Below are 14104 nucleotides of genomic sequence, written 5' to 3'. Positions count from 1 at the left end.
ACAATGTCCCAATTGATATGCAAAAAAGAAATAAAAAGTAATTTATTTTTCAAAATATGTATTTCAACTTGTAAATGGGGACATAATGATGCAGTCAGATGTACATAGTAAGTTATAATAAAAAAGTCTGGATTTAAAAATAAGAGTAACAGAAACCACTGTGGGCAAGTATAGGAAAATAAAAGGGCAGAGGTAGAGGTACAGACTCATACTTGGAAAAAAGAGTATTAAGATAACAATAGAAATAAAGAAGTAACCTTATACAAAGTCGGAATAATATGCTAAAGTAAGTAAAAGTCAAAGTAGAGAAATTGAAGGAGGACAATACTATTTCAAATCAGCTAGGTCTTATTTATTTATAAAGTGTCAAAATAATCTAAATAATCTCCTAGGTTATGTCATGGGATAGGGTCGGAAGAGAGTATCACAGAAAATCCATCCTTCTGCCTTGAAATCCTATTGAGACATATAATCAGTGTACAGTCTGTAAAAAGATCTTGAAAACATATTCTTTAAATGGTGCAATAAGGAACAGAAGAGGAATTAGATGTAAAAAAACTGTAATGCAAGAGGCAATAAAGCCGTTGTGTAACAGAGGATACTTTTAGGACAAAACAGAAGACAAGCTATCCCAAAATAAAATTTACATTTCACAACCTAGATTTCATACCATTACACACACACACAGGCAATAATATGAAATATTAGTCTATATTAAAGAAATCCAATGAAATCCCTGCATTTCATGTGTCTCCAATAATTTAATAATTGAAATCTAAACAGGAATCTCAAAACTGATTTTCAATGATTTTCACTACTGCGCTGAAATCCTTTTCAACTAAATATGCAAACTAGAAATGCTGTAATGCTTACAGAACAGAATGTGCAGAGAGAATAAATTACTTAATTATTTTGAGACAATACCTTCATTTCACTTAAGCTTCTTGCTTCATACCAATGATGGTGGTAGGGTAGCATTCTTAAGGCGATCCCCCACAATTACTGTTCCTTGGCTATTCAATCAAACACTAATCTAGGTACTGCAGTGTAGGGACTTTGCAAGCATAATTAAAGTTTCAAGTCAAGTGATTTGAAGATAGAGATATTATGTGGGTGGACCCGATCAACCAGATGAGCCCTTTAAAAGCACTTTCCTCTGGCTGGTGGCAGAAGGGGAAGTCAAAGATATTCAAAGAACAAGAGGGATTCAGCAGGCCAATCTGGCTTTGAAGCTGCAGGGGGGTCATGTACAAGGCCTGGAGAGCAGCCTCTAGGAGTAAGGAGTGACCTCCTGCTGACAGCTAGCAAGGAAATGCAGACCTCACACCTACAACTAGATTCAGCCAATAACCTGGATGAGCTTGAATGCAGATTCTTCCCCCGGAGCCTCCAGATAAGAAATCATCCAGCCTGGCTGACACCTTGATTTCAGTCTTATGAGACCCCCGAGCAAAGAACCCAGTCAAGCCCAGCTTCTGACTTAGAGAACCGTGAGCTAATCGATGAGTGTTGTTTTCAGCCGCTAGGTTTGTGGTACTTTTGTTATGCAGCAACAAAAAACTAAGACCACAACCTTCTTCTAACTTAATAAGCTTTTTAATTTCTCCTGAAGATTTTTCAGTATTAATACGTACTAAAAAATTGTCCATTTATATTTGTAGAGGGGTTGGCCTGGGGAGATATGCGGAAGCCAAGGAGGATGCAGAACAAATCTTCTTGAAGTTGGACTGTCTCACATACCATAGGACATCTAGCCAGTAGTATCTCCAGTCATTGTGGCAATTGAAATACCCTCACAATTTTCCAAAATGCACCCTGAAGTGGTGAAGTGAAGTGCTGGCACTGCTTTGTTGAGGTCCACTAAGAATCACTGGACAAGAATAAGCACATTTCATCAAAAAAAATTTTAAGATGACTTGCCATATTCAAAATCTTCCTTGAAAATACATGTTGGACCAGGCACAGTGGCTCATGCCTGTAATCTCAACACTTTGGGAGGCCAAAGCAGGAGGATCACTTGAGGTCAGGAGTTCAAGACCAGCCTGTGCAACATAGTGAGACCCCATCTCTACAAAAAATATTTAAAACTAGCTGTGCATGGTGGCATGTGCCTGTAGTCCTAGCTATTTGGAAGGCTGAGGCAGGAGGATCACTTGAGCCCAAGAGGTTGAGGCTGCAATGAGCTACAATCATGCCACTACACTCCATCCTGGGCAACAGAGCAAGACCCTGTCTCAAAAAAAGAAAAGAAAACATGCACCATAAACTCCTCTCTCCTCTTGCGTCCTTTCCATTTCCATTGGCAATAAACTGATTTTAGTTTTAAAATTTAACCTCAATGTCAAAATGCCATTTGCACAATAGGTTACTTGGAAACATCTTTTCAAAGTTTCTAAAATTTGAACTAGGGGAATTATTTTTGTAGATTACCAACCATTCTGTTCAATTTCATTTTTAATCCAAGGTAAAACAATAACAACAAAGCCCCAAAAAGTTTAACAAATCTCAAAAGGAATAGAAACCCAAGCAGCTTTCAAGACCTCAGCTGCAGCCCACAGACTTAATGTGATCCAGCTATAGTGATTCCCCATCTCTGTCTTTCAATTCAAAATTCCAAATTCTTGGGAGGAAAAAAAAAACCTGACTAGCCCACTTTGGGTCAGTTATGCACCCCTGGATCAGCCAGCTATGGCCTAAGATGCAGAGTCAGGGAATAGAGATGTAGCTGCTAAGGGTCCAGCCTTGAGAACCAGACAAATTCCAGAGAGGGCACGCTGAGCTGGGCAGCTCCACAGACATGTCCACTACACTCGTTTTATTTACTGTGCAGAAGTCCATAACCAATCTGAGTTACATTTACCTGTATTTGATTTGTTTTAGGAATTATCGTATTCTACACATATATGATTCCATTCTTGCTTAAAACTTACCAATAATAATAATATATAGTCTTCAAGGATAGACACCAAAATGTTAACAGTGGTTATCTTTAGATTATGACTGCTATGCATTTTCTTCTGCATCTGAGTTTTTTCTACAATGAATATATAGTACTTATTACTGGCGGAAAACACCTTTCCCCTCTCTTCTGGTTTCTATGAGGATGGATTTCCACCACATAGTACTGGTCTCCTTTAATTACTTTACCTCTGGAAAGGATGACTCATTTGAGGATAAATTTGGGAAGAATAAATGGGGTGTACTCAATTCAGCTCCACCTGAGAGGTTCCATAGAGAACTTAAGTTCTCATCGTTTCTTCTAAGACAGCCTGTCTGCTGCTGCTCAGGACAGGGTGAGTGGTGAGTCTAACTGTTGAGTTCAGTTAGCAAACCCATTTGACTGGCACACTAAAGCATGTCCTCAGCCTTTATCACTAATAAAGGTGATTTTTAGGATCCTTATGTAACTCCTTTGAGTTATTGCTCAATGTTTAGAACATAACAAAGCAAAGGGGTGTTGGTTATTCATTGGACTCCCTCAGACTCCAAACATGTTTTCAAAATCCTTTTACATCCAATTTTTAAGGAGGAAATAGGTAAAAAGGTTCCTCAATTACCAGTATTTTTCCTTTGTCACTTAATTTCACTTTTCTTGCTATCTCCAGCCCTGTAATTTACTAATTCATTATGTGCTTAATTTTCATATTCTGATAGTGAAATGTTGAAGTCTCACAGAACTTAAAAGTGGGGAAAAATGTAAGGTCATCTAATCCAGTGTATTCACTGCACATAATGAATTGAGGGCGAGAGAGGTTAAGATCAAGGTCACAGGGCTAATTAATGGCAAAACCAAGTCTTCATATCCAAATTTCTTGTCTCTAGTATTTTTCCATATACTGTGACATCTCTTAAGAACAATTCTATTTCTTAACTTCTATAGCATTTCTGCCGGCTTTTTACATATTTTGTTTCTCTGTTCAGATAATCATTCATTCATCATATGATTTCACCAACATGTGTCTCCCATGTTCTTGCTACTGACAAATCGTGAACTAAGGTTCTTTTCAGCTTCTGCTCTGAAATCAACTTTATCTCATGCTGTAACTGGGTAGTCCTGCTTTTCTTGACACTCGGTCATGGCAAGCTGGTTTGTCCCTTAGTAAACTTAAAAGTCAGCCTCATAAGCAACAGATTGTTAGACTTTAGTTTTTAACCAGTAACCATCATTTCATCTTTTTATGTTGATAAATTTAATCAGTCCATGTGCATAAACATAAAAAATGATGCATTTTTGCTATACTCTATTATGCTATAGGTTTTTTATTATTCTCCTGTCATTAAAAAAATTAACAGGATTTGTAGATGTAAAACTCTATTTCTCTTTAAATCGAAAAATAAACTAAGCTACCTATTGTTTTCCTTTATCAAAAAACTTTAAAATCTTATTTACCTCATTCATCTTGTTTTCAATTACATATAATACAGAATTTTATTTTTAAAAATTATACATTTCATGTAAGTGATAAATACATACTGAAGTATATTAAAAGTGGTAATCTTTTACTCCCCTCCTTGCCCCAAAATACCATGCCCCTCCAGAGGTAAGCTCTAAGTAACAGTTTGATATATACTCTTCCATGCCTTTTTAAGTATCTGCAATTGTGCTTTTATCCCCTATTGATTTTCCTAATCTGAAAACATCAGCATATAACTATTCTCGTTATTATCGATTTAAAAATTTATAAACTCTGGAGTGATACAAAATTTACGTTGTTATGTTTGTCCTCCTTACCACTTGATTCTATCCTGGTAAAATCTGAAATATCTTATGGGATTCCACGTGATCACACTGCAATCTGTACTGTGGTCTAAAGGCTTATGCTGTGCAGTGGCCACTAGCCATATGTGCCTATTTAAACTTAAATAAAGAGTAAAGAATTTTCATTTTTATTTTTTTGTAAAACAGGGTCTTTCTCTGTCCCCTAGACTGGAGTGCAGTAGAGTGACCGTAACTTACTTCAGCCTGAAACTCCCGGGCTCAAGCGATTCTCCTGTCTTAGCCTCCCGAGTAGCTAGGACTAATGTGCGCCACTGTATCTGGCTAATTTTTGAAATTTTTTGCAGAGATGAGGTCTTGCTATATTGCCCAAGCTGGTCTTGAACTCCTGGCCTGAAGCGATTCTCCCACCTTGGCCTTCCAAAGTGCTGGGATTACAGGTGTCAGCCACCACTCCCGACCAAAAGTAAATAAAATTTAAAACTCAGTCCCTCAGACCCACTAGCCACATTTTAAGTGACTAGTGGCTACTGTTTTGAACAGCGTTCCAACATTATCACTGCAGAAAGTCCTACTGGACAGTGCTAGTTTGAAAACTTGGTTAATTTTATTTATTTATATAACAGTTATTCTTTGATAACAGCTAACTACTCTGATTAAAGTTAAATACTCTTTGATAAGGTGCTTACAAAGTTCCATTAGTTTTTCTAAGTGTTTTCAAAACGTTTCCAACTGTAGGAAATTGCATGGTCTGTTATCCAGGAACCTAACGTTTCCTACTAGCTTCACGGGGATTATTTCTTCTTTCAGGTTTAAGGTCCCAAGTTGTTTTTAACTATTACATTTTAAAATCTGCTCTTTTATGCTGGAAATTGTTTAAGGAAGGGAAGAAATTTTTTTGTTGTGGAACACCATAAACTCTTACTAACCATAGTGAGGTGGCCTTTCAGTTCAGCAAAGTTTTCTGTAACTTTTCTCCCTGATTATTTACAAGCTGTATATTCCAACCTTTTCTACTTCTTCTGGTAGTCTTACTTTTTGAAAGCTTATACACCCTTATCAGGTTTTCTAGATACACTGGTTCTATACATATTGTTTTTCTGTTACAATGTTTTGTAACGTTTCTTTTACATGGTGAACTGTGAAAATTTCCCTATGACTTCTGTTCTGCAATTGATTTTATATGAGAATGCGATTGGAAACTCCTGCCTTTTTTGAATCTTCAGTATCACCTATTTCTTGCACTGTGGCTCCTTCCTGCCCTACATTGCCACCACTGATATTTTTAGTTGTTTTTTTTTTTTAATTTCAGCACATTCCTTTCTACAGATGTTAGCTATTGCACCTCTTGAATACCACATCAATTTGCTTCTATTTGCTTGAGTCACCAAGCAGTGAGTTCTGTGTGGGTGGGTTCCTGTTTCCTTCCGGCTCCCTATTCCCTTCTAATGTTGTGACACTTATTAATTTTAATCAAGTTAGCGTTTTCCTCTGGCTTTCACACTGTTTGAGAAGTTGGTTTTTCTGGGATTTGTTGTCATTCCTATTTGTGTTAGATATCTCCACTATGACTTGCTCTTGCTAGCTTTTCAAAAGCCTCTTTTAGAGATGTGTCTCCTCAAAATGGGTCCAGAATAAAAGAAGCCTAACATATGCATGTAGCTTGCTTTTTAGAAGTTCCTTTTTGAGATTACTATTGGGAAATCAGAATGTTTCCACAAGAAGGAAAAATATAACAGACAATGGTTATGTCCTCAAACCAGTTTACAAAAGCAGTCTGAAGCGCTATACCTCCATGGCAAAAATCAGTTAGTGTTTGAGCCATAAAGAAAGAAAAACTGGCAGGGAGATAAGAAGGGATCTTTCTTCTTAAGGACACTGCAAGTTCCTAAGACTTTGATATATTTTAGAGAAATACCCCAAATCAGTTTCCTATTCATTAAAGGATCTGAAGAGCATTGTGAGGTGAGGTCTGAAGAGTGAGACCGGAACACACAGATGGGGCTCAGAAAGTGGTGGTGGGGTTAGAAGACTAACAAAAGCTGTCTGCTGTCTCTCACCACTTCTCCAGACCCTGTCCTAGATTAATTCAACACGATCAGAAATGAGATTGGGTTGTTTATTCATTTTTGTAGATAAGGGGTTTTAAGTAGAAGAAAGATCTGTAAGAGAATGGGAAGGAAAGGGAGTTCCTGTGGTCCATCAGGCAGTCCCAGATGCACAATAGTAGGTAAATGACATATACAGCAATGTAAATACGTTGAAGAAAGTCTGTAGCAATCTCAACAGTTAACCTCTTTGCAGAGCAATCCTTAACCTATTTGAAATCTCACTGTCAATCACAGAGGCATATCCAATCATGAGTATTTGAAAGTGTCTTTGCTATAATTACAGTCTTATGTTAACCAAAGATATTGAGAAACCCAAATTCTCTCAGACACAATTTTAAACTGCCATAACTGCATCAATCTACTAATTTTTAATCTAACTATACTTGACAAATACGCAAAGATAACATCTGCCTTATCAATGAATATCACGGACTCCAAAAAATGAATAAAGTAGAAAACATCCACAGCTCATTACAGAGGAACTCGTTTTTTAAAAACTGACATATACTTCACATGCCACAAAATTCACAATTTTAAACTGTACAATCCAGTGGTTTTTAATATGTTCACAGAGTTGTGCACCCACCACCACTATTTCAAGAACAATATCATCACCTTAACAGGAAATCCTGTACCATTAGCAGTCACTCCCCATTCTCTCTTCCCACATCCCCTAATAATTCCTCTACTTTCTGTCGCTATGGATTTGCCTTTCTGGATATTTCATATAAATGATATCATACTATTTGTGACTTTTTGTATCTGCCTCCTTTCACATGCCTTTTTTTCAAGATTTATCCAGGCATAACATATATCAGTAATTCATTTGCTTTTATTAATTTTATGAATGTTTATATCCATAGATCACATTTTATCCATGAGTAGCATTTTATTTATATATACTGCTTTTTTTGGAAATGGGGTCTTGCTCTGTTACCCAGGCTGGAGTGCAGTGGCACAATCATGGCTCACTGTAGCCTTGAACTCCTGGGCACAAGTGATCCTCTGGCCTCAGTCTCCTGATTAGCTGGGACTACAGGCATATGCTACCATGCCTGGCTAATTTTTAAATTTTTTGTAGAGATGGGGTCTCGCTATGTTTCCCAGGTTGGTCTTGAATTCCTGGCCTCAAGCAGTCCCCCCATGTCAGCCTCCCAAAGTGCTGGGATTACAGGTGTGAGCCACGGCACTCAGCCAGGCTTCCTTTTGTACCTCACTACTACATGCTCCTTTGTACTTGCTTGGTAAATGTTTTTATGGCTTTTAAAAAGCAAAGTGTTATTATTTTCCTAAGAAGATTTGAAATTGGAGAACAAGTAATTTCGATTTCCTTTTTAAGTAAACTCCCACAGAACCTAATAAAGAATAACATTTAGCATAAAGAGATATAAATGAGTAGCTGCCTTCCCTGGATTCATTTTCTCCTCCTGTAAACAGGATATACTGTCAACATTAATAATTCCCATCGGGATAACTTATGTGTAATTAAACAATATCATACACATCTAATTATTACACAGCATAGATGGGGTAGGCAATGAAAAGCTCCTCAACCACAGAAACTGTTGTTTCAGCAAGCCTGCACTAACGCGCAGTCCAAGGGATTACTTCCATCACTGACCTTTGCAATGTTAATTGCCTGCATGTTCCTGGGAGTCGTCACTTCCTTATGCAGACTTTTTCCCAAAATCAAATCCAGGATTTGTCACTTAATTGGTTCTTAGCGGGGATAACAGAGATAAAACCAAAAATCCAAGATATTTTCCTAAATCCCTATTAAAAATTCTATAAGGATAAACAGGCTAATCCTTCAAAGTCTAAGACTTGGTTCCTGAGTGGATTTTAAAGTATGACACTGTTTAATGTCCCTACCTTCCATAAGATATACTTAAATTTTAAACATTATACTTCTAACATTACCAAGTGGTTTTTTTTTGCTGGTTTTTTTTTTTTTTTTTTTTCTTGAGACAAGGGCTCACTCTGTCATCCAGGCTGGACTGTAGTGATGCAATCATAGTTCGCTGCAGCCTCAAACTCCTGGGCTCAAGCTCAAGTCTCCCATTTCAGCCTCCCAAGTAGCTGGGACTACAGGTACCCACCACCCAGCCCAGCTAAAAAAAAAAAAAATTTTTTTTTGTAGAGACGAGGTCTTGCTATGTTGCCCAAGTTGGTCTCAAACTCTTGCCCTCAAGCGATCCTGCTGCCTTGGCCTCCCAAAGCTCTGGGATTGCTGGGATGATAAGCATAAGCCACTGTGCTCAGCCCTAATATTATGATGTCTTAAAGAGATAGAAACCCCTTTAAATTATTGAAGTATTCCAAATGGGGACAACCCCCTACTATATCAAGTACTGGGAGTCTGATGGTCTTGACTCCAAATTTGCTTCTCTGTAGCTTGAGGGAACTGTACTGGCCAAGGCTCTGAGATATTAAGTACTACTTATTTACTAGTGTCCCCTTCCAAAAAAAGTTCAAGTCTCTAAGTTTAAAAAATGGTCCACATTAGGATTTGTTAAAATTTCCTCAGACTCAAATGGTTAGGGTAGTAAGGGACTTTAGAAATCTACTTTAACCTAATTATTTTACAAATGAAAAGGAGGTAGAAAAGAGAGAAAAGACTCGCCCAAATCTCTAGAGTCAGTTGGGAAAACTATTATACTTAAAATAAAAAAGGTACTCAGGCTTCCAGCTGGAAGTGCATTTCATCATACCACCTACTTAAAATGTCTAAGTATGGACACTATTGAAATTCCTCTGTGTTGCAGTGAGCCGAGATCCCACCACTGCACTCCTGCCTGGGCAACAGAGTAAGGCCCTGTCTCAAAGAAAAAAAAAAAAAAAAAAAGAAAAGAAAAGAAAAGAAAAGAAAGAAAGAAAAAAAGAAACTCCTCTGCCTTCTAAGAGAAAAAAACAAAAGCAAAATGGATAACTTTCTGATTTAGAAAGTGAGAGTGGATCCCACCTGGGTGACACAGCCAAACCTCATCTCTACCAAAAATATACAAATGAGCCAGGCACAGTGGTGCATGCCTGTGGTCCCAGCTAGTTGGGAGGATAAGGTGGGAGGATGGCTGGGGCCTGGGAAGTCGAGGCTGCAGTTAGCAGTGATCACACCACTGCACTTCAGCCTGGGTGACAGAGTGACCCTCTCTCAAAAAAATAAATAAATAAAGTGAGAGTGGGCTGGGTGCAGTGGTTCACGCCTGTAATCCCAGTGCTTTGAGAGGCTGAGATGGGAAGACTGCTTGAGCTGAGGAGTTTGAAACCAGCTTGGACAACACAGGGAGACTCTGTCTCTACGAAGTTTTAAAAATTAGCCATGTATGGTGGTGTACGCCTGTGGGCCCAGCTACTCTGGAAGCTGAGGTGGGAGGACTGCTTGATCCCAGGAGTTCAAGGCTGCAGTGAGCCATGGCCATGATTGCACCACTGCACTCCAGCCTGGGCGACAGAGCAAGACCCTGTCTCAAGAAAATAAAAAAGAGTGAGAATGAAAGGTAGAGGTATCACATTTCATTTCATGAGATAAACGATTTTTTCTTTTTTTCTTTTTTTTTTTTGAGACAGAGTCTGGTTCTGTCGCCCAGTCTGGAGTACAAGTGGCGTGATCTCGGCTCACTGCAACCTCTGCCTCCCGGTTCAAAGCGATTCTCCTGCCTCAGAATCCCCAGTAGCTGGGACTACATGCGTGTGCCACCATACCCTGCTAAGTTTTGTATTTTTAGTAGAGACGGGTTTTCGCTACGTTAGCCAGGATGGTCTCAATCTCCTGACCTCGTTATCCGCCTGCCTCGGCCTCCGAAAGTGCTGGGATTACAGGCGTGAGCCACCATGCCCAGCGAGATAAACGACTTTTTCTTAAGTATCATTCGATAGTTCAGGTTTTAAAAGTTGCCAGTAAAGTATAAATGTCAAGATGGTCTTGCCTGGAGGCTAAGCAAAATGAACCAGATCTTCCCTGCAATCTGAAGGTTTTTCACCATAATGAACTACGGCGGCTATTGATAGCCCAAAGCTATCCCCATTCCTCTTTTCCATAAACAAAGTCTATAGTCCCTCAGACAGAAGAATGGGCATGTGTCCTAAGACTGGCTAATCAAGCACCTCACATCACTGGCACAGTCTAAGTAGGGCCAACCAGAATCCTCCCTGGGAACTATGTGACACAAATGCTGAGAAAAATAAACACCCTCCCTGTTTCCCACCATGTGGAGAGCCCAAGACCAACATTCAAAGAGAAACAGACAAGCAGAGATGAGAGAAAGCAAGAGAATCTGGCAGCGTCAACTCCTTGGTTCTCATTCCTGAGCTAGTTTCTTTGTAAATTAATCCTGTATCTGTATCAACTACAGAGGCCAGAAAATTCCTTTTTTGCTTAAAATAGTTTGAATTGGTTTTTGTCCCTTGCAATTCCAAAATGCTAATCTATACTTACCCCAAGAGAGAGGGCTGGATATACATTGCCCTTAATGCAGGGAAATCAATACATTTTTGTTAAATTTTTAAAATTTGGATGCCTTTAGACAGGCTCTCTATTATGTCTTCTATCTATCACTCCCAATATCCTACACCCACCAACTTCACTATTTCTATTACATAAACCCTGAAAGCATCTGATTTTGCCAGTGCTTCCTCAGGATGTCCCTAGAATTTTTTAAAATCCTAATACAAGCTTGTTTCAGTTGATTTTCCAAAGTTGAATATAAAATATATTCAAGGTAATATAAGTTAAATGAGATTTTACCCAATCTAGAACATCAAAAAGCCTAGGTATCAACACTTTAGTACGTGAGGAGGCAAAATTTCAAAATTTAACACGAATCCAATGGAGGTATGCTACTTCAATATAATTTAGTTGCATGTTTTTCTTTATACCAATGGAAATCAATAACAACAATAAATCTCAGGACCTACCTCCAATAAGGCTCCAGTTTGAAAGAATTTCAAAGGCTTTTCAATTGAATAATAAAGGCTATGGTAGCTACCCTTAGCCAGGTATGCTCGGACCAGACCAACCGCTATAACCAGCCACCTAGTAAAAGAGAAAAGAGCAATCAGGAAAAAATAAAAATAAAAAAAGTAGGATTTAGGTTAATAGACAGCTGTGGCAATAAAAGATATTGCTAAAGGTGACCTCAAGCATCAGTAATCTGGATTTATGGATGATAGCTCTCAAATGCCAAGCTGGAATGCACTGAAATGTTGCAACACCAACAGCACCTTACCAAGAGGGCTCAGTGAAAGCATAGTGGCACCTCACCCATCTGGAGCTCATTTTTTTTGGCAACTTTGCTATTGAGAACAAGGCCAAAAGGAAAGGAATAAGCTAAAATGGTCCTTGTGCCACTAAATTAGGTGCCAAGAAAATCTAAGACGAGAAAAAAATAGTTAAAGGAAAATTTTAAACAGCCTGTGCAATTAAAGGGTTTTTAATAATTATAGGGTAGAAAGAAGATCCTTTAAACTATTTTTATAATTGTCTCACTGGACCAATTACCCATACCTTAAAATCTATCCTTTTAAAATTAAGAATAAAGGGCTCTTGTTAAAAAAAAAAAAAAAAAGTTTTTTAGCCAAATTTCCCCAAATCAACTCAGAAATGAAAGCCAGATCAATACAAATCATAAAACAGGAAAGCACTTAAACATACAGCCGTGAATGTTATATTTTTGTTCCACTGTCCTTCTCAAAAATAAACATAATGTTTTGTTAAGTTCCATAATAAAACAAATGGACCTTTTTATTAAGGTATGTCTCCTGGAAGGATTTAGATCAATGTATAGTATCAACTAGGCAATGGGGTGTGTGTGGTCTATGCTGTTTCCAAAAACTATCATATAAGGACATCAAATAAGAGTTTGTAAAAGAAGAAATTATTTAATGGTGTAACTGGTATAACCATTAACAGCCTTTTAAAAAAAAAAAGCTTACTTTGCTCTCACAATCCCAATTTATCTTCCTGGTTTAAGACACCACTCCTTACCCTCCACCCCATTCTCTATGTTCATTGCTCAGGAATAGACTTCTTTCTTCTTACTAATGTACCTTAAAATCCCTCTCCAGTCCAATGCCCTCACCAGCCCTTGCTAAGACAACAAGAATTACATATATAAATATTAATACACACAGAGAGATTCCTGGATGTTCTTTTAAAAATCAATCTATGTGACCACTGATGTGATATAAAGCTTGTATCTGTACTAGTTCTTCACTGACCTGTGAGTCAAGAGAAATGATTTCCAGATCCGGAACTTCTACTAACAAGTTCTATGATCTCATGCAAGTCACAACTTCTCTGAGCCTAGGTTTCAACACTTACCATTTCTAATACTAGCAATACATGTATGATCCTCCCACGATGTATTTTCTTTTTTTTTGAAAAAAAAAGCAAGGTGCTGAATTGTAAAAATAATAATATATTGGCATTTGTCTTATTTTAAAAAGGGGTAGGGGGATGTATAAACATATTTGCTTGCATCAGCATCTTAAGGATATACAAAATTAACTGCCTCGAGGGAGGGGATCTGGGTAGAAGGGAAAGGTGGGAGGAAAGATTTTCACTGTATTCCCTTATGTTTTTCATTTTGAACCCTGCCAATGTATCACCTACTTTAAAACTAAATAAAAATGGATATTCACTATACAATTCTTTCAACTCTTCTGTATGTTTGAAATTTTTCATAAAATGTTAGGACTTCTTTAAAAATTACAAATGAAGATAACTTAAAAATATATAACAAATTGTCTGATCCTGTGATCCTCCTCAACAAAATGACGAGATAAAGAATTGCAGAGCTGAAGGAACCTTCATCACCCAGCCCAACCCTTCAGTTTTACAGATGAAAACACGGAGGCTAGAGAAATAAGATGATTTATCCAAAGTCACACAGCTAGTTAGTGGCAGAGCTTGAACTAAAAACCCGCCGGGATAAGGGATGGACTAAAATGAGGGAGACAGAAGATGGGTAAAACCGTTTCGAGGGTCTATTCTCCCCCTCCCCAGTAACTCTGCCTTCTACTCCCCAGCTTCTTCTCCACCCCAACCCATCCTGAAAGTCTGAACTCATCTAAAACTCAGCTCTGCTTATGTCGCTGGCCAAAAACTTTGAACTCTTTCCCAATACCTTTCGGATTAAAGCGCAGTCCAGATTTTGAAAACAGCCGCCCAAATGAATGGTCACCCTGCAGCCACAGCTCCTCCACTCCCTAGGCTGGCGCCGTTCACCATCCGAGCCTGGTCGCCCGGGATGGGCTCCGCGAGGCAGGTCATCCGGCC

General features: G+C 38.3%; 1 protein-coding gene across 1 annotated transcript in view; it reads right to left on the bottom strand.

Annotated features, from left to right (window-relative positions):
• The window catches only part of HACD2 (3-hydroxyacyl-CoA dehydratase 2), a 97652-nt gene extending 83554 nt beyond the window's left edge, over positions 1-14098 (bottom strand). Inside the window, exons 1-2 of the mRNA XM_011971615.1 lie at positions 14010-14098; positions 11743-11860 (exon numbers count right to left, since the gene is read on the bottom strand). Coding sequence (XP_011827005.1) covers positions 11743-11860; positions 14010-14098 — 207 coding nt within the window. The remainder of the gene's footprint in view (positions 1-11742; positions 11861-14009) is intronic.
• Positions 14099-14104: the final 6 nt, after the last annotated feature.

The sequence above is a fragment of the Mandrillus leucophaeus genome, unplaced genomic scaffold (genome assembly GCF_000951045.1).
Source record: "Mandrillus leucophaeus isolate KB7577 unplaced genomic scaffold, Mleu.le_1.0 Scaffold123, whole genome shotgun sequence".
Taxonomy (NCBI): Eukaryota; Metazoa; Chordata; class Mammalia; order Primates; family Cercopithecidae; genus Mandrillus; species Mandrillus leucophaeus.
The sequence above is the reverse complement of the archived record's forward strand: the minus strand, read 5'-3'. Positions and strand labels throughout refer to the sequence as shown.